The sequence below is a fragment of the Parasteatoda tepidariorum genome, chromosome 10 (assembly GCF_982258835.1).
Source record: "Parasteatoda tepidariorum strain Cologne lab strain chromosome 10, Ptep-v5.0, whole genome shotgun sequence".
In the NCBI taxonomy this organism is placed as follows: Eukaryota; Metazoa; Arthropoda; class Arachnida; order Araneae; family Theridiidae; genus Parasteatoda; species Parasteatoda tepidariorum.
The window spans coordinates 87615990-87641722 of record NC_141764.1 but is presented as its reverse complement, the minus strand read 5'-3'; the positions used below and the strand labels follow the sequence as shown (position 1 = coordinate 87641722).

At 26.4% G+C, this 25733-nt stretch overlaps 1 protein-coding gene across 5 annotated transcripts in view; it reads left to right on the top strand.

The window, feature by feature from the left end:
* LOC107449885 (dynamin) overlaps positions 1 to 25462 on the top strand; it is a 54958-nt gene extending 29496 nt beyond the window's left edge. The window contains exons 12-20 of one of the 5 annotated variants that reach the window (XM_071184245.2): positions 1833 to 1884; positions 1969 to 2082; positions 5535 to 5644; positions 7854 to 8133; positions 8979 to 9035; positions 10539 to 10714; positions 11707 to 11871; positions 25134 to 25192; positions 25230 to 25300. In XM_071184245.2, the coding sequence (XP_071040346.2) occupies positions 1833 to 1884; positions 1969 to 2082; positions 5535 to 5644; positions 7854 to 8133; positions 8979 to 9035; positions 10539 to 10714; positions 11707 to 11871; positions 25134 to 25191 (1012 nt within the window). In that variant the 3' untranslated portion in view covers position 25192; positions 25230 to 25300. Of the gene's footprint in view, positions 1 to 1832; positions 1885 to 1968; positions 2083 to 5534; positions 5645 to 7853; positions 8134 to 8978; positions 9036 to 10538; positions 10715 to 11706; positions 11872 to 13909; positions 14397 to 25133 lie in introns of those variants that run through there. The other 4 variants (XM_043043669.3, XM_043043667.3, XM_071184246.2 and 1 more) reach the window with 4 other exon arrangements.
* Positions 25463 to 25733: the final 271 nt, after the last annotated feature.

Below are 25733 nucleotides of genomic sequence, written 5' to 3'. Positions count from 1 at the left end.
GTGATAAAAAAAATTTCTTCTTACTTAGTTATTAAATAAAGCCCACTTCTAACAAAATGATAAACAACAGAACTCTCATTTCTAAATCATCATTCAATTAAAATGTATTTACTTCTATGCACCAATGACAATAATACAGCATACCAAAAGTTACATCTTCTAGAGCCAACAAAGCATTTTTTTTATTTGTTTTGACGTATACAAAACTGAATGCTTTATAATTAAAGAAAATTTCAAAGTTCATAGTCGATGATTAGCTATAATTTCTACTAATTCTTGTTCTAAAAAATGAAAATGGAAAAAGTTTAAAATAAAAAATTGGCACTACTATTTTACATGCATTATCGGGACTATCAACTTTATACCAAAATGGTTAGAACCAGAAGTCTATAAAAGCTCAAAACTTTTAGAAGCCAGACCAATTTTTTACGGGATAACATGTTATGAAAAGGAAAAAATGCTTTATGAATTTACATGACTTTATTTTAATTTTAATGTCATCTAACAATAAAATAATTGCTAAGAAATATAATGTTTTAAAATTTCTACAATGCTTTTTAACTATGCGAACTATTTTTAACTATGTAACATGTGTTAAATAATGTTCCGTTTTATATATTGTGGTACAGAATAATCAATTTTTAACAAACATTTTACTAATGATGCATTACCAAGATGCAAGTGTATATTGTTGGCACTTACATATATTATGTGATGTATGGTTTATTTTTCATGCTTTTCAAAATATTTTTAACTTAAACAGAGTTGAAAAACTAATTGCTACTTTCAAGAAAGAATTTTCTACAATCAGAAAATTACTGCATACTTCACACTTTAAATTTTTTCTTCATAACTCAACCCCAGTGTGAAATCAATTCATAATTGCAAGGACTTACATTTGCTTCTGCAATATTGCTTTTCTGTATTAAAAAAATTTACGTGGATGCTCTAAATCATAACAAATATAACAAAAGACTAAACTCCAACATTGTAATAAAAAATAAGTGTCTTTTTTTCTGCTTTGGATTATAAAATATTCTGATTTGGGAGTCTCCAAAAACAGTTACAGTATGCTGTTATAGAGATTCAGAACTATTTTTCATACCCTATATTAAATAAGATTTTTTTATGTTCTATCAACTAAGATTTTTTCCCCTCTCTGTCATAAAAATTTTGGAAGAAAATAGCATACTGAAATGTGTGCATATCTTGTACGGCAGGAGAGAATGCATTTAATTACCTTTAATTTCAAGAAAATTTTAATTTTAAATGCAGTACATTTATTATTGGGAAAGTTGCCAGAAAACATTTTTTCATTAGTTCAAATGTTCTTGATAGGGATTTTGCATTTTTGAGTCTTTTCTAAAGCCAGTTAAGGTCTATAAAGGAAAAATTGTGATAGTTCAGAAGAGAAATTTATTTTTAAAATAACTAAAATAAAAAATTTAATTTGACTCCTTTTGGGCTATTACTCATTAGGATGTAAAATACCTAACTTCTTTTTGTTTTGTGTTTAAGTGCCTAATATTCTTAATTTTGTTTGTAGTTTTTATACTGCTAAAAGTTGTTAATCTTAATTCTTATTTAGTAGTCAATAGTAATAACAAAAGCAGGGTTTATACGGGCTATCATCTTCGGTGCATCTTATAACTGGCTTTTCTAGCATTCTTCATTTCATTTCTGGTGGCGCATTGAACCAGAAAATTCTTTCCACTCTAACTCTTACTTATAGGGGTGCCACTCCAAGCATTCAAATGTTCTACAGTTTGCTCCTCAATAAAAAGGATAATCCCTCTACATTTTACATATTTACTAGTTTTTTTCCCTTGTAGTGCTCAAGTACATGCAGAAGCGAATACAGGGAATAGAAAATTAGGCAATCAGGTCAGTAACTCATAACGCATTGCTAACTTTTGCTTGTTTAATTTCTTTATCTGATGACTCATTCTTTTTACTTTTTCCTTTCAGGTAATACGTAAAGGTTGGATGTGTATTCATAGCTTAGGTATAATGAAAGGAGGCTCTAGAGATTACTGGTTTGTCTTAACCTCAGAACTACTTACGTGGTATAAAGATGAAGAAGTAAGTGAAAATTATATACAGCTTTTACGTATCTTATATACACAATATTTCAGTACATTGATCAATATTTTAAAAAAAAAGGTTTTTTTCCAATAGTTTCAAAAATGTCTATAATACTTTCAGGCATTTTTATATCTAAAAGTATTATTGTTCTCAATTAGGTATGTTGCATGTTTCGGGAGTTCACACTAGATCAGTGATTCTCAACCACTGTGCCGCGGCACTTTTGTGTGCCGCTAAATTCTTAAAAATGTGCCGCCAAATATTAGAAATGATGCAATAAAAATTATAATGCTTTTTTTTATTATGAGTAAAGTTTAAAATAAAGAAAAGTGTATATATATATACTTTTTATAATTTTCCCACGCTTTAACAGCGTGATAGCATCTTCGTCGGCGATTGTATTGTCTCTGACAATCTTAAAATAAGATGGAAGTGTTTAACACACAATTTTAAAAAATGTTGTAAGAGCTGATCATTTAAGTAAGCTATGCAATTAGTAAGCAAACTAACAAAGCATAACTAAAAAAACAAATATATAAAAAACAAATTAACAAAGGATAATTAACAAAAATTAAGCTAACAATTAATAATTAGCAAAAAACTGGTTAACAAGAAATGAAAAAAAAAACAGTTAATAATTATAGAAAACAAGCTAACAATTTATAACTAGCAAAAAAATAACTGTTACTAAGTAATAAAAAATTGGTCGAAAGAAATAATTAATCCCTTAATAAATGTGATTTTGCAGTGCATATTATTTTATTCCACATTCAAAATTATTATCACAAACTACTTAACACAGTGTAAAATAGGTAATTAAACAACTTTTAACCTAATTTTTTCATTGTGTGCCGTCAAATTTCGAAATCGTTAAAAGTGTGCCGCAACGAAAAAAAGGTTGAGAATCACTGCACTAGATTGAAAGCATAATGCACAGAAACATCTTATTGCCTTCACGGAAATATATGGGTTTTTTTTTTTTCGCTAAAACACTCACCTGAACAATATGATAATGTAATGGCTTTTTATATTGCTCCCAATCCTTTCATTTCTAAAAAGATTAAATTATTGCAATTTTGAATTTTTGCTTTGGATAAACTATGAAGGAAATATTTAATTTCGTTGCCCTTCACTTAATATACCTCTCTTAGACATTTTAAGAAGGAACGCCAAACTATTTTATGTTTGAGAATTTTAAGCCAATGTATTAAATGTTATAGTAAAAATTTCATCAACAAGAATTCGAAAAAGCAATATTTCATTTTTTTTTCCAAACATAAAAATAAAGTTACTACTTTTTTTCTTTAATTATTTAATTCTATTTCATAGACCATAAACTATACAGTACAGAGCAAAAAAATTGAGAACTTTTAGAAAATGCTTTATTTAAGTAAATAAAAATAGATATTAAAATATGTTTAAGGGTATCTTATCTTTATGTAGCATATTACATTTAAATTAGTTTATTCTATTTCCTTCTGCATCAGTAGCCATCTGTAGTTGTCTTGGTACAGATTTTAAAAAAAGACTAGAATGTTGCTAGTTGTTTCGTGCCATATTTTTTTTTCCAAATCTTCCTTATATTTTTTAACTGTCTTCTTTTTTGCTTTTTCAACTCTATTTTTTATTGTCTTCGCAAATTCTTTATTGGGTATCAGGGAATGAAGCAAGACACTTTAAAATGTTAATTCCATTCTCATTCAACCGAGGTTTGTCTTGAAGTGTGAGAACTGGCATTGTCTTGATGTAACAAACTCTCATGGTAAAATGTTTTCATAATGAGTAGGTTTTCATTATTGATATCAATACATATGGAAGAATTAACTATTCCTTCAACAGCAGAAAAGCATGTTTTTCACATCTGAAACATTGTAGCTGGGATCTTTCCATTAGTTATTTTTTTATATTATTTCATATTTTTATACTTATATTTTTATGGCTGGTTGGTTAGTTGAATTTTATTGGCACAAGAGCCAGAAATGGTTATACTGCACCAGGCACTGGGTTAAAAGTCGGTCTCTAGGTCAAACTACTGTATTATTTTAAATCAGAGAATATAGTCCTATAGTTTTGATAAACTTTAAAAGGTTGTGATGTATCGGGTCACCAAGTAAAGATTGAAGATTTAAAAGCTGCCAAAAAGTTTGTTCCTCAAATGTTTGAATCGTTCGCAGTCTGTTAAAATATGTTTAATTGTAATGTGAACACGACATAGAGAGCAGCTAGGTACGGGTTCAGATTTTAGTAAGTGCATGTGGGTAAAACGGGAATGACCAATGCGCAGTCTATTGATTATAACGTGAGTTTTATGATCAATATGTATTGTTTTGAAGTTGTCAAGATTAGGACAAATTTCGTGCAGTTTGTTATTAGCTTGTTTATTCCAATGTTCTTTTCAAGCCTGTTGTACTGTGGATTTACATATACATTTAAAATTAAGAGATGTTATAAGGTTATTGCTTACATTTTGAGTGGTTTTAGCCTTAATATCTGCAAGGCCGTTTCCGTGTATGCCAACATGTGATGGTATCCAACAAAAGTAGATGTGGAACCCTTCATCACACAATTCTGTAAAGCAATTTTGAATTTTATAAATCATGGGGTTTCGCCCTATGTGAGGAATACTTGATATGAAACTGCGAGAGTCAGTATAAATTATCCACTTGCGATGAGTTTGATCAGAGATAAAACTAAGAGCTAGAAAAATAGCGTAGCATTCTGCAGTAAAAATTGATGAGTCTTGGTGCAATTGTTCAGATATAGTACAATATTCAATAACCACACCACAGCCAACATAGCTATCATGTTTTGAACCATCAGTAAAAATTGGTTTAAAATCATTATAATTATTACAATGTTCATAAAATTTTTGGATAGAAGCACTAGAGCTGGTGTCAGATTACTTGAAATTATTATAAATATCTAAGACACACATCGAGACATCGACCCAAGGTGGGATAGTCTCTATATTAGTAAAAGCTGCGAAATTGAAAATGTTAAAATCATCTAAAATATTTATGATTCTTATCCCAAATGAAGGGATGCTTATATTTTTATATTATTTTATATTTATATTTCCATACTTAAATTCAAGCTTATTTGTTAAAAAGCAGTGTTTTTAAAAAATCCTTTGTACAATATGCAATTTCAAGAAAGTTTAAATTTATTATTTTAATTTTCTACAAATAAAATAGTTTTAGAAAAATGAGCAACTTTATTAACGAGCAAGATCATTAAAAAAAATTTATTAATATTTGTTATTGTTGTTGGACATCATTTCAAATAATTTTGCAATTGCTATTTAAAATTTCTTACGCAAGAAATAATGTATGTATATTATCACTATAAAATTAATTTTTATTACTTTTTTTAATTATGGTATTTAATGCTTTCATTAATATCAATAATTTCTTATGATAAATTTATGGCATTATATTTCATTTTTGTAGGAAAAAGAACGGAAATATATGCTGCCATTAGATGGTCTTAAAATCAAAGATGTTGAAGCTGGATTTATGTCAAGACGCCATACATTTGCTCTCTTCAGTCCTGATCAGAGGTAGTATTCTTTTATTTGCTTACCATGTTTATTCTTTACTGAATTTTACATTTTTAATTAAATTTATTAGTATGATGTAGTGGCTATTGAATTATTTTATGAAACCTTTTTAATCAGATATTTAAAAACTAATTTTGACAAGGAAACTATTTTTGAAATAAACTCTGTAATGCTACACAAGATAATGCATTTAATTTTTAAACAATACATCGAACTTACGTAAATTATAAGTTCAATTGTCAAGCAAATGCACTCACACAAAAAAATAAGTCTTATGACTATTATATCTTAGGTTATAAGCCTACATTTATAGTAGTAAAGTATCTTTTTGTCTGGGACAAAATTTACTTTAAAATTCTGACTAGGAAATGTATAGCATGCAAAAGTCTTTTTCCAAAAGATAGTATTTGAGCATTTCATATATATATGTGTATATAAAATGCTAGAATATGTTGCTCTGTCAGTATGTTCAGTTGTTAGGAAAGATTTTACGAAGTTGTATATGCATTGTATAATACTTAAGGTGTAGCCCAAAGCAAAAGTAGCTAAAAGATATTACTATTCAAGTACATCTTTTCCGTTTACTTGTCTTACATGTTAAAAAAAAATTTATTTTAATTAATGTATTGATTTTAATGGAAACATTATGATAGAAAGTGAAGTGCTCGTGAATATGATGAAATATATTCTCTGGCAAAACCACAGACTTAAGCTTGAAGCTGGGAAAAAAAACAGCATATCTTTCCTTTACATCGATTGCTGTCCGGGGGGACCACTGATAATCATTTTGTAGTGATCCAAATGAAATTTTCACGATCTCAGATTTACAGACTACCGTGTGAATTTCGTGCTCTGCTAATGTAGCACTGCTTTTCTAAAAATTAATCTCGTTCACCCAAACTTGAATGCATTATTGTGCCTTTGATTTATCTTATGTTGTCATATTTAAATAACTTTTTTGTTATGGTTGGTAAAACAACTTAAGGTTTAACTTATAAGATTAATATTTATAAGCTGAAACATAAATGTGGCTACCACTAAGAAAAGTTTTACTTCATGGGCCTACAAGTTGACACCAATGAATATGCCAAACTACGAAACAATACCCTTTTATTCTCTACTCTCTTATAATTTTTGTTAAATCTACCAAAAGTGGCAACATGCAAGAGATGAAAATAATCTACCATTACTGGTGTAATATATTCTTATTGTATTGATTTTTAATAAATTATTTCATAAATTCTTGATATTTAAAATTCTGCATATTAAAAAGGTGACTATCTCTGTTCACCAGAGAAAGCAAGTTGTATTATAATTGTAAAGTCAGACATGCTAACATTTACACTACATGGAGAAGAGATTATAATATCAGATATCTGAAAGTTTAATTCTTTTATTACTAAAATAGAAGAAAATCTGCTTTTTCAAAAAAGTTTTTCTTTTTCAAATTCCAAAGGGGGGAAAAAGATTAATTTTCATGCTTTTTCCTACTAATGCAAACGCAATTTGAAATCACACAACTCTGTTCCTGTTTACACGAATTAAGATCGTGTTTTGTATTTTCACAATTTTCTTATCAGGTATCGCGCTTCATATTCACCCGATTTAAAAGCCATTATTATTAGTTATTTTCAAGTGATCTAAAAATTATACATTGGAATTCTTATTTGCCTTATTTTAAAATCAAACATTAATATTCATAGTCACGGGATTTTAAAGTAAGTCATCCTTGAATCATATTCACATGATTTTAAAATTAAATATCGAGATTAGTATTCGCCTGATTTAAATTTTGCACATTGAATTCATATTCACACAATTTAAATAAATAAATAAAATCTTGCATTCAATATTTTTACTAAGACGTTAATAACTGCTTCCTTCATACTTTTTTTTTTGCTCAAATTTTAGATATTTTTTCAGTTATTTTAAAAGTGTTTTTGAACATAAAGGTGTCTTTTCACTTTTCTATCTTCAGCTTTTTGGGGGTTTTTTCAAATCTCATCCCTGTGGTATGAATGAACATAAGGTTCGAGAAAAGTTAAACATTTCTAAAAAAACTCTGTTGCTCAAACTGCTGTGTTGACTATGATTCATTCAACTATAATTTATTTTTTATTGTCTTGTTTTTTAAAAAAATGTGATGTTCAAGCTGCTAATGCTTAACTTTCTGTTTTGTGTTTTAATTATTGAAAAATTTTCTTTTAAGCAGGAATGTTTACAAAGATAACAAGCAGTTAGGGCTATCTTGTGAAAGCCAGGAAGAACTTGACAGCTGGAAAGCTTCTTTCTTAAGGGCAGGCGTCTATCCTGAACGATCTCAACAAAATGGGGATGTTGAAGACACTGAAAACATGTCATCAATGGACCCTCAACTGGAACGTCAAGTTGAAACTATTAGAAATTTAGTGGAGTCATACATGAGGATCATAACAAAAACTTTTAGAGATCTTGTGCCCAAATTTATTATGCATTTAACTATAAATGATGTAAGTCTTATTTAATGAAAGTTTATTTTATTGAAGAGTTAAAGAAAATATAGTTCAGTCATACATAAAGATCATATTAAAGAAATATTGAGCCACATTTTTTTTTTTAATATAAATGATGTAAATCATATTTAATAATGTGGTATGGTATATTTAATGAATGTTTTATTTTAATAAAGAGTTGAGTTAGTAAATAAAATTTAGTTGGGTGATTACAAAAAAGAAATTCGGGATCATTTGTCCAAATTTATTATGCATTTAGCTATAAATAATACTCAGTATTTAATGAAAGTAGTTCTTTTTTTTTTGAAGAAGAATTGAATTAATAAAGAAATTTTTTAGTAATAGTCTATTCAAAGATAAATATATAGCAATTGAATAATAGTAATTAAATATTTTAAATGTATAAAACTAAGATTTGTTATCTAATTGTGTTCAAATGCAAGAAAAATGTACAATGGTGAGATATCTTAAACCATGAGTTTCCATGTCTAACATATAGTAATAACAAAAAAAATCAAAAGAAAATGTTTGCAACTTAATTGGATCCACTATATTAATCAAATAATTGTGAAAATTGCGACATTCAAATTGTTGTTTAGTCTTACACAAAAACTTATTTCTTAATTGAAGGGCTTTGTGAAAAAAAATTTCTAATGGCACCTGAGCAACTAAATTTAAAAGAAGAAAAAAAAACTTGTTGTCAATGTAATAATTAGAACATAAGCTAAATATATCTAGGATCATATTCAATGATTTTTCCATCTGTCCATTAAAATAAGTACTATATGTCTGTATAGAAATCTTATCTATTTTGATGTATTAATTTTTTTACTTTCTTACAGACCAAAAATTTTATATATACAGACCTGTTAGCTAATTTATATGCATCTTGTGATCAGGTAAGTTTGTGTGTTTAAAATTAATTTTATTTGTGTTATTATTGTTCCTAATTCAAATAATATTTTTACTGTGAGAAAACGTGGAAACAATTTACAGAATTTAGTTTTCTGATAACCATATTTTTACTTTTATATATACTTAAAAATCAAAAATCAATTACAGATGTTTATTTCTTAATAAAATGTACTTCATTTAATGTAATATTAATACTTTTTTAAAAGCATTCGAGTTTAATTAATTTTTAAAATAAAATAGGAGAAATATGCATAGCTAAAGAAATAGTTTGAGTGAAAAATTATAAATGATATCATTTCGAAAGTTCATGGTAATCAAGTGTCCTAAGTCTCAACCCAATATTTTATTTTTTTCAAATCTGCATGGACAGCAATTAAATGATTTGAATCTATGTTTTAAATCTTATATAATGTTTTAATACTGTTTAAAATATATTTTAACTTGTTTTTGTCCGCTTGCTTATTGCTAAATTTATTTTCACTATTGAACATTAACCCCCCTCCCCCGAGTAAAACTGATTGCATTATCTATAAGTACAGCAAAAATTTTATAATTCAGAAGCATTTTGGTTTTTACCAGTTATAAAAAAATTGTGCAAATTCTACAAAATAAGAATTATTAGCTTTTGACCAAATTATCACATTTTCACACATTAAATTTTAATATTTATAGCTCAAAAGCCTACCTTTACTATGATAATTAATTATTGCAAATGCTAAGGCTTCTGACCAACATTATAAATTACTTCTGTACAAATAATACCCTTAGGTTTAGGGGTGTATGATTTACAAATAAAAATTTATGTTCCTCACAATATTTTCTCACTTTGCCTGATTGCAAAATTAGATGCAGTTACTTTTTCTGAAGTTTGTCTAGATAATTTACTAAACTGGAAAAGACAATTTACTAAATCTGTAGTTTTTCTTCTTCCTGATTTATTATTAATACATGTTCTAAAAGTACAGCTTTTATAAAATTAGGCCCTATCAATAACAGTATTATCAGGATTAAAATGAAATCCACATTACAGTCCTCAGTTATTATGTCAGTCTCGCATGAGCTCAATAAACTAGTTTCCTGGCTCATAATCAAACATATTTTATAGTTTTCATTTTTTTTAAGTAATTATACATTTTCAATAGCTTTAAATACATATTTAGAGAGAGTAAGCTATTCCATGTCCTACTCCTCTCATGTAATTAAAAAAAAATGCATGTTATACGTTTTAAGGCAAATATATACTGCAGAAGCACTCAATGCTTATTAATAAACTGCTCAAATGTAAAAAGTTATGATTAAGAAGATTCAAATAGTACAGATGACTGCTTCAGCATACCTCATTTTTTTTTACACCATAAAGTTGGGAATCTTAACATTTTTTAAAATATGATAATTTTTATTTTCTTATTTTGAAAATATATATTTCAATCAAAGAAATTATAGTATGCTGGCTTTAGATATAAATGTTATTATTTATTATTCTACAGTCCCAGCTAATGGAAGAATCTGCAGAAGAATGTCGCAAAAGGGAAGATATTATGAGACTTTACCAAGCGTGTAAAGAGGCTTTATATATTATTGGGGATGTTTCAATGAAAACAACTTACCAACCTTTACCACCCCCTGTTAAAGATGATTGGGTACCACCACCTGAGTCACCTGGGTAAGAACATAGCATTTAGTTGACGATAGAATAAAACTGTTGGTTTCATGTATCTATTCCTAAGCAATATCTATTTTATCTTCCAGAGTTATTTCATTCTAGAAAATTTAGTACCCTCATAACTTATGTAATCTGAATGATTGACAGACTTGAATAAATAAACTTGAAATTTTATTATTACCTTACTTTTTTAATACCGCAATTAAATCAAAAAAAAATTTATCATAAAGTTGCTAATAATTATAATAAATAAAATAAAAAAAGGATTGAAAAAAAGAAAGAAGAGATAGAAATTTGTTGCTTAATTTGATTTTTGATTCATAAATACTTTTATCTGCAAATTCACTTATTCATTAAAGTTTAAAATCTTTGAAAATTTTGAACTGAACAGACTATGTTGATCTAAACAGGTAACTTTAATCCTAGCAACCCTAAATCAACTGCTTGACCAAAAAAATTTTCATTTTTGCTGTAATATGTTTAGTAATAGTTTTTAATTTTATTAATTAGCAATGTAAGAATATTTTAAGAATCATTTGTAAAACTGAATTATTACAAGTAATTTTGTTGGTACTAGTTACTTTATTGTTTCTTGGCAGAATTATTTTTAATGTTTATGAATCTGGCTTAGTTTCTGTCGAGAAGATATTGACTTTACCTAACATAGATTACTAGGCAGCAATCAGTTCATTTGTGCAATTCAACGTTACTATGACAACCCTTGAAAATTATTATTTATGAATAAATGAAATGGGTAAAGAAGGAAAGTAAAACAGTGGAGAGACAATTCAGTTAGTAAAGATATTTATAAAACAATTTGTAACCTATAACCAAAAACCTCAATTATTATTTTATTATTCTATTTCATGGATCCATATTTTTTTTTTATCAGTTTTCGTTAAGCAGCATAAAAATTTGCCAAAACCAACACTTGTTTTTATTTATTCTAATATTAAATCTGTTTATAACTTATCAAATCTTTCTTTAAACAGTACTCAAAGAAGAAATCCCACGTCTCGAGCACCACCTCCACCACCAGTTAATCGTAATGCTCCATTTCTGCCAAATAGACCTGAACCAGCTGGTCCTAATCGACCTCCTCCTGCTGCTCCCCCCAGAGTTGTACCTGGTGGTCTACCTCCACCCCTTATACCAACGTATGTATTATTTTATTTTGCATTATCAGGAATGGATCTAGATTACCTTGTACATGGATCCAAAACCATGTTCAGTGCCCATTCCTGAACACTGCATGAAACAAATGATGTGTACCTTCTATGCATTTTGTTTATTTGACAACCTCTAAAGACCATAGAACAGGGTGGTAGCGTTTTTAAAAAGTGCTTAAACAGGGTGCGTAGCGTTTTTAAAAATGCTTAAAGGTGCTTATTTTCATTTTGTAAAAGCCCTTAAAGGTGCTTTTTTCATTGAGTGTTCTTAAAAGGTGCTTAATTTTCCCTTTTTCAAAATGAGATTTTTCCTTTACTATGTTGATTATAGCTCCGAATTATGCAAAAAGACACAGTTCACATTGTGCTATTCAACGTTTTCACAATTAATTCAACCCAATCTATTTCAGCGTATTGTCAGTCTGCAGCATATAAAAACGCCATTTGTTATCCATGATTCAAAATTTCATGATTTTTGACAATTGTAAAAAACAATAAAAATTTTTTTTTTTTTTTTTTTTTTTTTTTGGCATGACAGTTAAAACAAGATAAAACCGTCAATTGTCGAAAACTTTCCAACCCTGCCTAATTATGATATTTTTTTAAAGTGCTTAAAAATATTTTTTAAGTGTTTATTTTTTGTTGAATAATTTGGCTACGCACCCTGTTAAAGGTGCTTACTTTCGTTTTTTAAAAGCCCTTGAAGGTGTTTTTTTCTTTTGGTGTTTTTAAAAAGTGCTTAATTTTCCCTTTTCTAAAATAAAAATTTTCCTTTACCATGTTAATTTGTGCTACAAATTATGCTGAAAGACACTGTTCACATTGTTCAATTCAACATATTCACAATTAATTCAACCCCAATCTATTTCGGCGTATCGTCAGTCCGTAGCGTATAAAAACGCCATTCGATTTACATGATTCAAAAATTTTGACTATTGTCTAAAACAATGCCAAAAGGTTTTTTTTTTTTTTTTTTTTTTTTTTTTTTTTTTTTTTTTTGACATGACGATTAAAACCGTCAATTGTCAAAATCTTTCCAACCCTACCTATTTATGATATATTTTTAAAGTGCTTAATAATATTATTTGAGTGCTTGAAAAGTGCTTAAAAATATTATTTCAGTGCTTAAAAGGTGCTTATTTTTTGTTGAATAATTTGGCTACGCACCATGTAGAAGTTTTTCCTCTCTAGATCCATTCTTAATTATTTTATATTGCACTTTGTTATTTTTTTTTAATATGTTGATTTTTATCTGTGATAGTTTTATAAAAGTTAATAATAAAGCTTTAAAATTTAATACGTAATTTATGTGGTATTATAATTTTTAGTAACCATAATAATCATAAAATAATGTATTTTTATTTTTAAAAATATTTCTTATTCCAATTTTTTTTTCATTCATTTTTTTTTATAAAATTTTTAGCCATTAATCTATATGTTGAATGTGATTATTGGATTCTTTTGATTCGATTTCAATTGTTGTAATTTGGTTAAAGACTTTATGCGCAACATATATCCATCTTACTATCATCTATTGCATGGCAATGCAGTTTTCAAATCAATTTTAAAGCAATGGTATGAAAAATTCTTTGCAAGGAAAATGGTGATAAGTTTTTTTGCTTTTTAGTCACTGAATTTTGTTAAATAAAAAACTATTTTCATACTAAATTTATTTTCAATTTTATGGGAGAGAAAAAATAGCTGTCAGGAAACAAAATACAATAGTATATCAATAGTTGTTAGGAATCAGCCTGCGAAAGTCAAGTTTTTTTTTTTTTATTTTCTTTAAGAGAAAATTATTTAAACTTCAGTTAATTGCCGCCTCTTGAATAAATGTTATTTTTAAAAAAAATTAATTTTTATAAATAAAACTGTAAACAAAAATTTCTGTACATATTTTTGGCTTTCTCAAAATTTCTAATATAATCAATCTTTTCCTAATACAGTCTATTAAAATTCATATTGCATTTTTTTTCTTCGTAATTTGAACTCGTAGTGAGCTTTTGTTTGTTTTTTTATGTACTAGACGTGGCTCTGGTGGAAATGCTCCCTCCATTCCCCCTCGTCCTTGATGTCTTCCATCTGTGCTCCACTAACAATGTGTACTTTGTGCTTCACTCAAACAGCTGACTAATATTTATAACTAATCAATGTTCTTGTTTTATTTTCTGGGGTGTGTGCAAACTACTTTTTTATTCATGCTGAACCGGTGATTATGTTATTCAAAGATATGTTCTGAAATAAGAAAGGAATTTATTCTTCCTACGACTGATTTTTTTTTTTTTCCTCAATGTTTTTGCATACAATTTAATTATTATGTACATACACTTATTAAGTAATTTTAAATTGTTTTGAATTTTAAAAACAATAATAAAATTATTTTAATCAAATTGTCTTCAAGAATATTTCTTTCAAATAGCAATTTGTAAGGCTTACTAAGTTAATTACAGTTACATTATTTCATGTTAATAGCTACATACATACTAAAGCAAATAGATGTACTAAAAAGAAAATTCTAAACAAATTTTTAACATATCCTTCTTTTAGGAAAAATAATAATAATGATAGTAACATTTCTAATTTCTTTAAAGAATTTCAAAAAAAAAAATTTTTTTTTTCTATATATATTTTTTATTTAAGAAAGAGGGAATTTATTGAAACAGTGATATAATTTTGATTTAAATTTATATCACTGTTAAACGAAAAAAATTTGAAAAACATACTTGCCTTTATATATTGTTTCTATATTTATGTATTATAAGATCTGTGGAGATAAGATTATTTTAGATAAATTATTAAAGTTTTCGTGTTTTACCTACTATTTTTTGCAATATTTTACTTAATGAAATTAAGATATGTAGCAACAAAAAAAAAAAATTTGACATCTGTAAATCCGTGAAGTGCCCTATGGATGCCCCTAATAATCATAAGAAAACAATTTAAATTCCATAAAACTAATACCTAAATATTGTTATATTCCTATATTTGTAATGATTATAATGTTATATTCCTAGATTTGAGAAATAAAATAATATTAAAATTTCATAAAATTATACAAAATTATATGATCAATTCAAAATTTGATTCACTTAAAAAAATTAAAACTATGACTGAAATAATAATAAATGTTTGAACTTGAATGTTCAAATATAAAATGATAGAACTAGATTAAAAAATAGTCTTAGGGATATTTGTAATGCATATTATAGGTTGGTTTTTTATTGAAACAAATTGAAATTGTGGATAAATAAGGTAAACATTTTGCAACCACCCCAGCATTAATAATGTATTTTATGTAGAATATAACATGCATGATATCATCTTGTCTTTGTTTTCTGTTAGTTATTCATAACTGCTCTGTCTAATGATCTTACGTTGTGCTTGTTAGCTGCTTTATCTTCTAAAATAATGCGTTTATCCATGTTTGTGTTATTTTATATAAAAAAATATTTGAATATTTCTGCTATATTAACATTCCTATTGAATAATCCTATTTATTATTTTATTTTTGAAAACTTTTTCTTGATTTAATTATAATGAAATGTCTTGATTTCTTTGTGTTTTTGTATGGCTCAATTTTCGTAACCTTTTAAGTAGTAGAAACTAAAGCTATTTATGTGTTAAAATATTTAGGTTTTATCTTTTAGGCTTTCGTTTTTAGGTTATTTAGCTATGAATAGTGATGGGATTCAGCCAGTATGCATGTGCACTTAAAATTTTTTTGAAATGCTTGAAAACATAGCTTCTTTTAATAATTTTTCAAAGTTAAAATATTTTTTGTGATGAATTTCGCATTTATTAATGTTTCATACAACATTTCTTTTTATTTGAATTCGTTTTAACGTGTTAGCTGCCACAATGTTAGAAAAATAGTGTCGCCTCAGCCGAGTCCTTTTTTTACTTGTAATTGTGAAATAAAATTCGGTATAACTCGGAAATGATGTTTTTTATATTTTGGCTTGTTTTTTTATAAGTCATGCCTTACGCGTCTCATCAAAAAGCACGCCTCACCACTGCCTGCAATGGTATCTGTTCCGGGGCGACTGTTCTGGAATTTTCTAACAACAATCATTACAAACTTGATCAGTTTGAAGTGAACATTATGCATGGCCGACTACAAAGAGAACAAGGTTACCTCAAAAAATTGATGGATGAATTCTTATCGGGCAATGAGCCTGAACAATTTAGCACCGAATCCAGTAAGGGATTTTATCTTTTTGGATCCCTTTTTGGTAGATCCAGATATACTGGGTTGTCTGAGACACCTCAACCATGTCTTGCGGCCCAAACACACGGAAAACTGATTCACAACTAACTTGTCTTATGGCAGCTAATGTGTTAATATATGCTGATCAAATTTGCACTGCAGACTTTTTCTTTAATTATAAATATTTAAAAATTTATTCCAAAATTATATAATCTAGATAATTTAAATATGCTTAATTCTTGATACTTGTTTAAAAAAAATTTTAATTGATGTTATTCTTCTATTTTTAAATTAATTTATCCCCCAAAAAATTATAAAAATTATTCAAATGTTATGGTTTTCTATAACATTTGAATCCCATCTCTGGTTATCTTTTAGTTTATTGATAATGCAATTTTTTATCCCCAGTATTTACACTATATACATGTTTTCTAATAAATATATGATTTTTATGTAACAGAAACTTAAATCAGTGAGTAGAGGAAGGAATCATTATTTATTTTTTTTATTAGTAGTAATTTTATGGACTGAGCAGGCACTGCTCTGGTTTATCGATATGTCTTTGGTTTGAGATAATGCATACTTGTATGATGAATGTGGTTATTTATAAATATTCAAAATTAAATTGTCATTAAATAACAAATTAGCAAGTTGAGATTATGAGTTAGTCTGAAAAATTGTAGTTCAAGCTTTTACTTCTAGTAATAGTAGTAATTATCTTTTTTCAGTAATTGTTTTTTTTTTTTTTTTTTACCAACTTGTAAAAATGTATTTAAGAATCTCATATGTCTTTAATATGTGATTCTTTATTACTCATATTTTTCGTTCTATGTTCATACTTTTTTCATTTTGTTTGTATTTTCAAGTTACATATTTTACAAAGTGTTTTCCCTGAACCACATCTAGAGATTGTTTTTAAATATATCTGTCGATATATTTGTATATACCTTTACTCGCTGTCTATAAATGCTTATTTTTGTGTGCTACATTCACACTATATCTTTTTTAAGCTGAATTAACTGCTTAAAAAGAAATTTAAAAATGATAGACTATCTCTCTTTTGTGTAATCAAACTATTAATTAAATTTTGTGCAATACTCCTTAATGTTAGTATGAAAAAATTAACTATTTTTTACTGCAAAACTGTTGAGACTTAAAGTTGTTATCTGACTCAAAGTTTGTTGAGCTTGATTAATAAAAAAGCTTAAAATTTTTTTTAAAATTCAAAGTGATACTTAAACGTCCATCTAAGCAATAATTAATTATTGTACATACTGTTTTATTCTAATTTGAATTTAATCAAAATTTTTATGTATACAGCATTAGTTCTTGTTAAATACTATTTGTAAAGCTTTAGGTAGTGTACAATTAAATTTTTTTTTTTGGAGGCTTTAATAACAAGTATTATAATTTACATATTGAAGCTTGTAGTGAAAAATGTTGCTTTTATCTATTTTTTAATCGATTTTGATTTTTTACTACATTTTTTTGTAGTCTTAAACTCTCAGTGATTCTATAGAATCTTTCTACTCTAATATTGTTATTAATCTCTTAACTATTATTAATCTCTTAATAACAATATTAGAGTAATAATATGTATGGGAGATAATTGCTTTTTGAAATGATTATTTTTCATATTCGTGTGTGTTTAAAATGTTAATTTTCAATTACTTATTTAACTGATTAATTCTTCCCAATTAAGTTAAAACATTTTCTGACCATTATTAGCGTCATGTGATTGTGATTTTTCCTAACAAGGTATTGTAAGTAAAGAATTAATATTAGAAGCAAAAATTTTAAAATGGATAAAAATTTAAAAAATAAATAACAATTCAATTGTTATATTGTAAAGCAATTATTTGCATATAAAATACTCAATTTCAGGTATATATATATATCTATATATATGCTGCAAAATCTCAGCTGTCCTTGAACTTTTTGATATGCAGACATTTACAGTTATGATAAGCTGTGATAATTATTGCAATTCAAATAAAATAGTTAGTCATTTATTTTGCTTAAGCAAAAAATGAGAGTTAATACAAGAAAGTTAAAAATATCTTCTTTTTCTTTAGAAAGTTTTTAAAGCTTAATGGAAATAAATAATGTATATATATTTAATTAAGAAAAATTTTAAGCCGTAAATTAATAATTTTTAATTAAAATTGTTTACCCTTTCAGTATTACCAATATTTGTGTCTATAAAAGAATGTCTGAATCACGATTTAAGTGATATGTATTTCAACTCATTTAAATTGTTTTAAGTGTCTTATTAACTTACAACAAAGGTACCTCAAGTGTTACTTGCAAAGTTATCTAAATTTTGTAAATTTATTGATTTTGATACTAGGATAATTCTTAAAAATAAAATATTAATTCTTTAATTAAAATTATATTTAAATATTATTCCAATATGGATTCAATAAGTTTCCAGAACAATTTTGCGAAAATAGAGTTATCTAGTACCACCACATCATTAACTTCCCACACATCTTATTATGTAAATCATTGACTTCGTTGTTAAATACTGATTATAGCAACTATAGAATTAATTAAGAATCTAAAGTCTTTAAGAAATTTTTGAAGTTTAAAAAAAAGTATTTTGTGAAATCAAGGATCAATAAGAAATGAATTGAGCTAACAGAAGCGCTTTCTCCCATTATTAGCAGGAGTGAAAATGAGGAAAATTTAATCACTGGTCCAAAGGATCAGTAACTTAAAAAATTTTACCAGTGCATATTTTCACCAGTTCGTTCATTTATGTGTCTCTATTTTATAGATTTTATAGAAATTGTTAATAAAGTAGGTAATAATTAAACAGGGAATGAATTAAAATGTGTACAGAGAATGTATAATGAACAGCATAGCAATTCAATTGCTATTCCAGGAAACTGCTGATAATTTACTTTACAGTGTTTCAAGTCAAATTATAGTGGTCTCAATAGTTCCACCATTGGAATTTGTATTCATCTTTTGACGAAAAATCATGGATTGTTTTCAATTTTTTTCAACTCTTTTCTTTATTTTGTACACTAAAAGTCTTGTTTGATTTTTACAAAGACTCGATTTTTAAAAATTAGACTAGATTTAGAGGTTCAGAATTAGATTTTTACTCTCAAGTCCAATTTTTAGAAAGACATAAAAAATAAGCTTGATTGGAGAGTGGCACTTGGAGTATCTTACTTGTTTTCAAAACTATTAAATTATCAACTTCTCTATTATAAAAAATCTTATTAAAATCATAACTTTGTGTGATGTTTTCATAACAAATCTCTTATTAATGTAATAAAACGGTATTTTTGTATTACACCTACCAATAAATAATACAGTATATGACCCCAAATCTAATTCAGAATATGAAACTGTTAACTATAAACTACAGACACTGTTAACCGAAGAAAAACATGAACATTTTATGCAACTAAAACCAAATGTCAAGTTAAAAATAATTCTATTATTAAGAATATATTGGCATCTTTATATTTTAAATACGTATTTTTTCTCTGTGTGTTGTGTTAAGTTATTGTTATTTTAATTCTATGCCCAAAGCCTGAAAAGTTCTAAAATGTCATATCACCTGTTCTGCGTGTTCTGTATTTGGGGTCCTAAACAGTATTTTGCAATGATTACAATTCAGTATTTTCTGTATAATATTCAATATACATCATGTTCTTAAAAACCATGACGTTCAATTTAATTGCATTTTTTATACCTAAGATCATGCTGTTAAATTCAGTTTATTACTGAATTATCAATAAAAATTATTTATGACTTTGCTAGGCTATTATAAATCCAATATTTAATCTAATGCTTGAACATTGTCCATTTTATGCTTTAAAATTTATACCATCCAAAGCAAGTGCCTAATAATTTGCGATAAATTGTATTACTCTCTCATAATGTCTATTTTGCTCTACTTAATATAAATAAGTGAAAAAGTGAATTGATTCATATAAAATTTACAATTGCTCTGTTTTTTATTATACTTGTATACTATTTATCATATAAATTAACTGTGTAGTTTTAAAATATTTGAATAAATCTTTAAAAATTGGTAAGTTAATTATTTGTTCAATTTTTTTTTCTTGATAATCATTTTTATTTTTACTAAAAACTGTCCAACATTAATTTTAAGATTATTCATTTATATTTTATGAAAGATGAAAATATTACAGACTTTAAATATTGTATGTTTTGAAATTTAGTCAAAATAAATTAATGTAAGAAAAATCAACAACAACAAGAAAATTAAACTGACAGTCACATATTAGATTACTACATTTTAAGAATACAGTAACAAGTTTGAGAAAAATATATTATTAAAAATGTTAGCTTGCTCTAGACTTAATATTAATTTACCTAAACCAGTTAGGTCTTAGAAAATATAATTCTCTATAAAGAATAGAAAAGAATTTCACTTTCATTCGGAGCTTCCTTTTTTTTTCTTTAAGCAAAATAACTTTAAAAGAAATTTTAAAGTATTTTTATAAAATTGATCATTAGTTCAAGAAATATGACTAATTTATGATAATGGATTAAGGGGTAGAAAATATATAGTCTTCTTAATATCACAGATCATTTATACTTATACTCATATATATATTTGATCTTGAAGACTTTCTTTCTCCCTTCTTTTTCTACTTTAACTTTTTTTTTTTTTTTTAATTTTGAAGTATCATTTGAAATTCAAATTATTTAACATAAAATTTTGTAATTTTTAAAAATTTATAACCTTTTAATAATGTTATTTTCTCATTTTAAAAACATACATATTGTTTACTTTAAAGTGATGCTTGTTTTATCTTACCTTCAGCAAAGTACTATTCTAAATTATATATATATAGCATAATGAACAACTATATATCAAAAAGAAAATAGTGTGTCTAAATATTTTTTGAAAAAAAAATCACTTGATTTTGATCGCTAAAGGACGATTGATAGAGAAATTCTGGTTTTAAATCTTTGTTATGTTTTTACTGAATCAATTACCAATCACATTTTTTTTTTCGTAATCACGAAATATTTATGTACTATATCTTTAAATGGGAGATTTGCATAATTATAAATACGGATCTACTCTCAGTAAAAAAGGACCTGCAGTTTCCAAGTTCTAGCGGAATCACTGGTAATATCAGTCATAAATAAAAAAAATATTGCTTCAAAATTTATAGTTATTAGTATAATATAATTTTTGAATTTTACTGACTAAAAAAACATTTCAAACTCCCTGTGTTTAAAATATTTATACTTGCAGTTAGCAGGAAATTTAAATTCTTTTTTAAAATATACTGGATTTTCTTTCCTTTTTTACTTAGGCAGCTATGCTGTTGTATGCATATTTCAAATCACATAACTTAATTCCAGCAATTGTTTGTAATTATAGCCATGATTAATTGTTTGTAATTATGACCAAGATGAATTCATCAGTTACTCATACTAATTCATAACCACAATTTAAATCTGAGCCTACTCAGTGAAAAAAAGCACTCTATCTTAAATTATGATTTTTCACAAAATTTAGAGTATATTATAACTGAAAGCAAAATAAGAGATTTTTCAGGTTAAATTTTTTTCAGAAATTGGATTTTCGCTATACTTTAGTTCTAAATTATTTTCAAAATTAAATGAAGTTTTCATACGTTTTAATATGACATTGATACACCTTCACATAATCAATTTTAGTTCATGTGCAGAAAACATGAATTTTTGGTATGTTGTTTCTATATACATATCCAAATAATTTTTTTAAATTGGGTAATGAAGTATTTGTTCAACCTTAATTTTGATTATAAATTTATTAAAAGTTGATCTTTTGCATGTTTAACAAGTGAATTTGCCCGAAAAGAAAGATTTTACAATATAAACCTTTATAATTACAATAATTTAATGTAATAACCATTTTATCTTTGTAGAATTGTGAATATAAAAAATTTAAATAATGCACAACTAATGGGTTTTGCTATGGGCGCACCTTCAGCTTATGCAGCAAAACATAAAGCCTCCGGGAACGTAAATTTTTCTTTTAACATCATTAGACTTACTGGATTGGATAACAGGGAAGACAACTAATGTGTCATGCAGAAACAGGGTGGCCACCCACCTTGAAACACTGGAATTATCAGGGAATTTTTTTAAACTGAAAAAAACCTGGAAAAATCAGGGAAATTTGGATATGAACCTGGAAAAATCGGGGAATTTTAAAGAAAAGCTGGAATTTTTTTTTTTTGTTGATAATTTTTTTAATTTTACTAATTTAAATAATTTACTAATTTTCTTAATTTAAATTATTTCATCCATTATTCCCGTACCCCCTTTTTTGAGACGGAAATGTATCTCCAAGCAGTTGAAATATCATCAACTTAGCAATGCTTACATCAAAATTTGCTCCATTACAGCTCTGTTAAACTAGAATGCCACATGAAATTCTCCCACTGTTGCTAAACGAATGTAGAAACCTTTGACCGCTATGGGACTGTGCAATTTAGGAAAGTTCGTGGTGGAGGTGGAAGAAGGGATTAGGATATTAGCTTCTGTTTTTAAATCCTGTCCTTGGGCTGAATCCATTTATGGCTCAAGTTTGTTCCGATGCTTTCGTGGTAATTTTTTTCCATTTTGACAAAATGTTTTCGTATTTTTAACTGTATAAAATTCTCCAAAAATTAGTTGGTCATAATTTAATAATAATAGATTTTATATTGCACTCTTTTTCTGAAAGTTTTTGTATTCCCATTAAAAGAAATCTGTGAAATTATCTTTTCTCAGCAAACCAACCAATCACGCATTTTTTTTTTTTTTTTTATAGTCGCTAACAGCAGTGTTTGTCGACAAATTAAATTGTTGCATTAATGCTAATTTTTTCTATTTCATTTTAACTTTTTATAACATATTTTAATTTTAAAAAAAGGTTTTTTTAAGAACTCACTATATATTAATATTTAATTTTTCTCTTTTGTTGGTCAATATATGATTTTTGATTCAAAATTTTGTACCAAAACATTAAAAAATGAATAAAAAATCTTGCCAAATTGTCAAAATAAATTACTTTTTTCAAGATGATAAGTTAAAAAAATATCATTTTGAATAAAATATTTTATAATATAGACACTTTTCTTGTACACACATCCCTCACTTTATAAGAAAAAATAAACTGAAACCTGGAAATTTTAAGATTTTTATCTGGAAAACCTGGAAAAATCAGGGAAATTTGAAATCTGATTTGAGTGACCACCCTGAGAAAGCAACCACTTGCAGGAAGCTTAAGGTCAATTTTTTTTTTCTTTTTAATTTAGGTTAAAAAATATTTAAATAAAAAAAAAAAGTCAGAATATTTTTTTTTAAAAAAATTTTGACAGATTGTTTTATGACATCAAAATGAGCTGAATATGACTGATCAATTATAAAATAAACACAAAACTCTACTTTCTCAAAAGCATACCATTCTTGTTAAAAACCTTCACAGTTACAACCCTCAAAAAATGTGAGGGAGAGTACCAATAGTTTAGTCAGGAAAACAGTCAGAATTAATGTTTTTTTTTTCCTTTGTTTTTTTTTTTAGAACTATAACTATATCAGTGAATAGAACATTTTGCACGCAATTATAAAAATTTATCCAAAGATAATTTCTTTAAAAAATAATTTTTTGAAATTATTTTATATTTAATTTAATAAGGGTTAAAATATTTCGACTTCATTTTGAATTTAGTAATTTTAAGTAACAAAATTTAAATGGAATTGGTTGAATAGTTCTTGAGAAATGAACATTTAAAAATGTCCCTTTATTAAAATTTTATCACTCAGAATTTTATTACTTCCATTTCTCACTTTATTGAGAAATAAAATTTAAAATTACTTTTTGAAATGAAATTACCCAAAAACTATTCCACCTGTTTCTTACATAATTCAAAAATTATGTAACTTAAAAATAGGTAGAGAATATGTGCACTCTATAAGTCCATAACTGTCTACCAGTCTGCATTTATACCCCATTTTCTGCATTGAGCCTGAAAACTTCGTTTAAAAAATATACATTAAAATTTGAACCTTCCAAGAACTCTATACTCATACTCGCACTTTGCTCATACAAATGACATAGAATTTGTACTGTGTTTTTGCCAGATCGATATTGCAGATCATTAACTAGTGAAAACTATAAGATGCTGAGTATCTGATAGTAGAAAAAAGGGATATATCTTTTATTTTGGATCTGTTTGAGCTAAAAAACTATGTTCCATTTGAGGCACCTTATATTACAATAACTGTACTGTTGATTTGAGTACGGAATAAAAAATTAAAAACGTATGAAGTCTTCTGCATTTAAAATCATTTCTTCTGCAACTTTATAGTAAATCTTCTTCTTCTTCTTCTTAAAAAATTAGAATCGGCAGATATGCAATTTAATAATTTTTCAATCATTATAATATTTATAAATATTATTTAGAATTTTTTTAAAGGATCTTCGTATATATTATTATATAAATAAAGATCCTTTTAAAAAAATGTATTAATTATTTTCAAACAAACATGTTATCTTATTGTATTTTATTTATAGAAAAACGAGTTTTATAAATTATGTGCAAAAATTTTTGATTTGCTTAAATAGTTCTAAAGATGTGGAGAAATACAGAAAACTGACTTTTTAGCTGACTGTTTGAGTGCAAATGAGGGAGAAATATTTTCAATAGGTTATGATACTAAAGACGTAAGTAAGTAAGAATTAAGTAAGTAATAAGTAAGAATTCAAATTTAGACTATTCATTTTTAATTGTTTAAAAATTATGATTGCATGATAGGAAATAATGATTACCATGATTTTTGCTAGCTTGCAATTTTAATCAAATGAAAACACTCGCTTAGAATTTTTGTTTTTCGTTCATAACTATTTTTTTTAATTTGCTTTACTAGTTTAACAAAAGTGAAAATATTTACATTACAGGTGGAATACACCAAGAAACCCATTTAGAAAACTATTTAGTTTTCATTGTTATTTTACATTTCATTACATAATGTTTGAAAAATTGTTACAAAAGTATTGATTGTCTTTCAGGCGAGTACAACCGATGATACCTCCTCGGATACCAGATCGACCACAAAGTTTGATATGAGCTTCAATAAAACGCCATTCAGCGAAACATGATCTGAGAACTACGAGAAAGCATAGAAACAAAGTTAACTCTTCAAAATGAAGTTGTGTTATTCTTCAAATGAATGGAATGTGTTGCATTTATTTTTACATGTTATAGATTGAAAAGAAATGGAATAAGTAATACTGCTGGAAGTACTGCTGGGTAGTACTATTTCATACTTTTGTACAAAAAAAATAAGCAAAGATGTGATCTAAATGTATTTTAATAAATTTGTATATAGTATTATGTATATCAAATGTTGCTTATTTTAAAAACTTCTAAGTTTCTTTAATTGTGTTTCAAGTTTTAATTATTAAGTAACATAGTAATGTCAGCCAAAAGTACCTTTGAACTGTAGTTTTCAATTGATCACCATGAAGTATGTTTACTTTTGACTTGCCTATGTGCACAAAATGTGGAGTGAAGACCACTAATTTAGCCTTAATTCATATAAAAGCTCATTAAAACATATTTTTCACAACTACTCAGTACATTAGGTATTTATATATTTTACTATAACA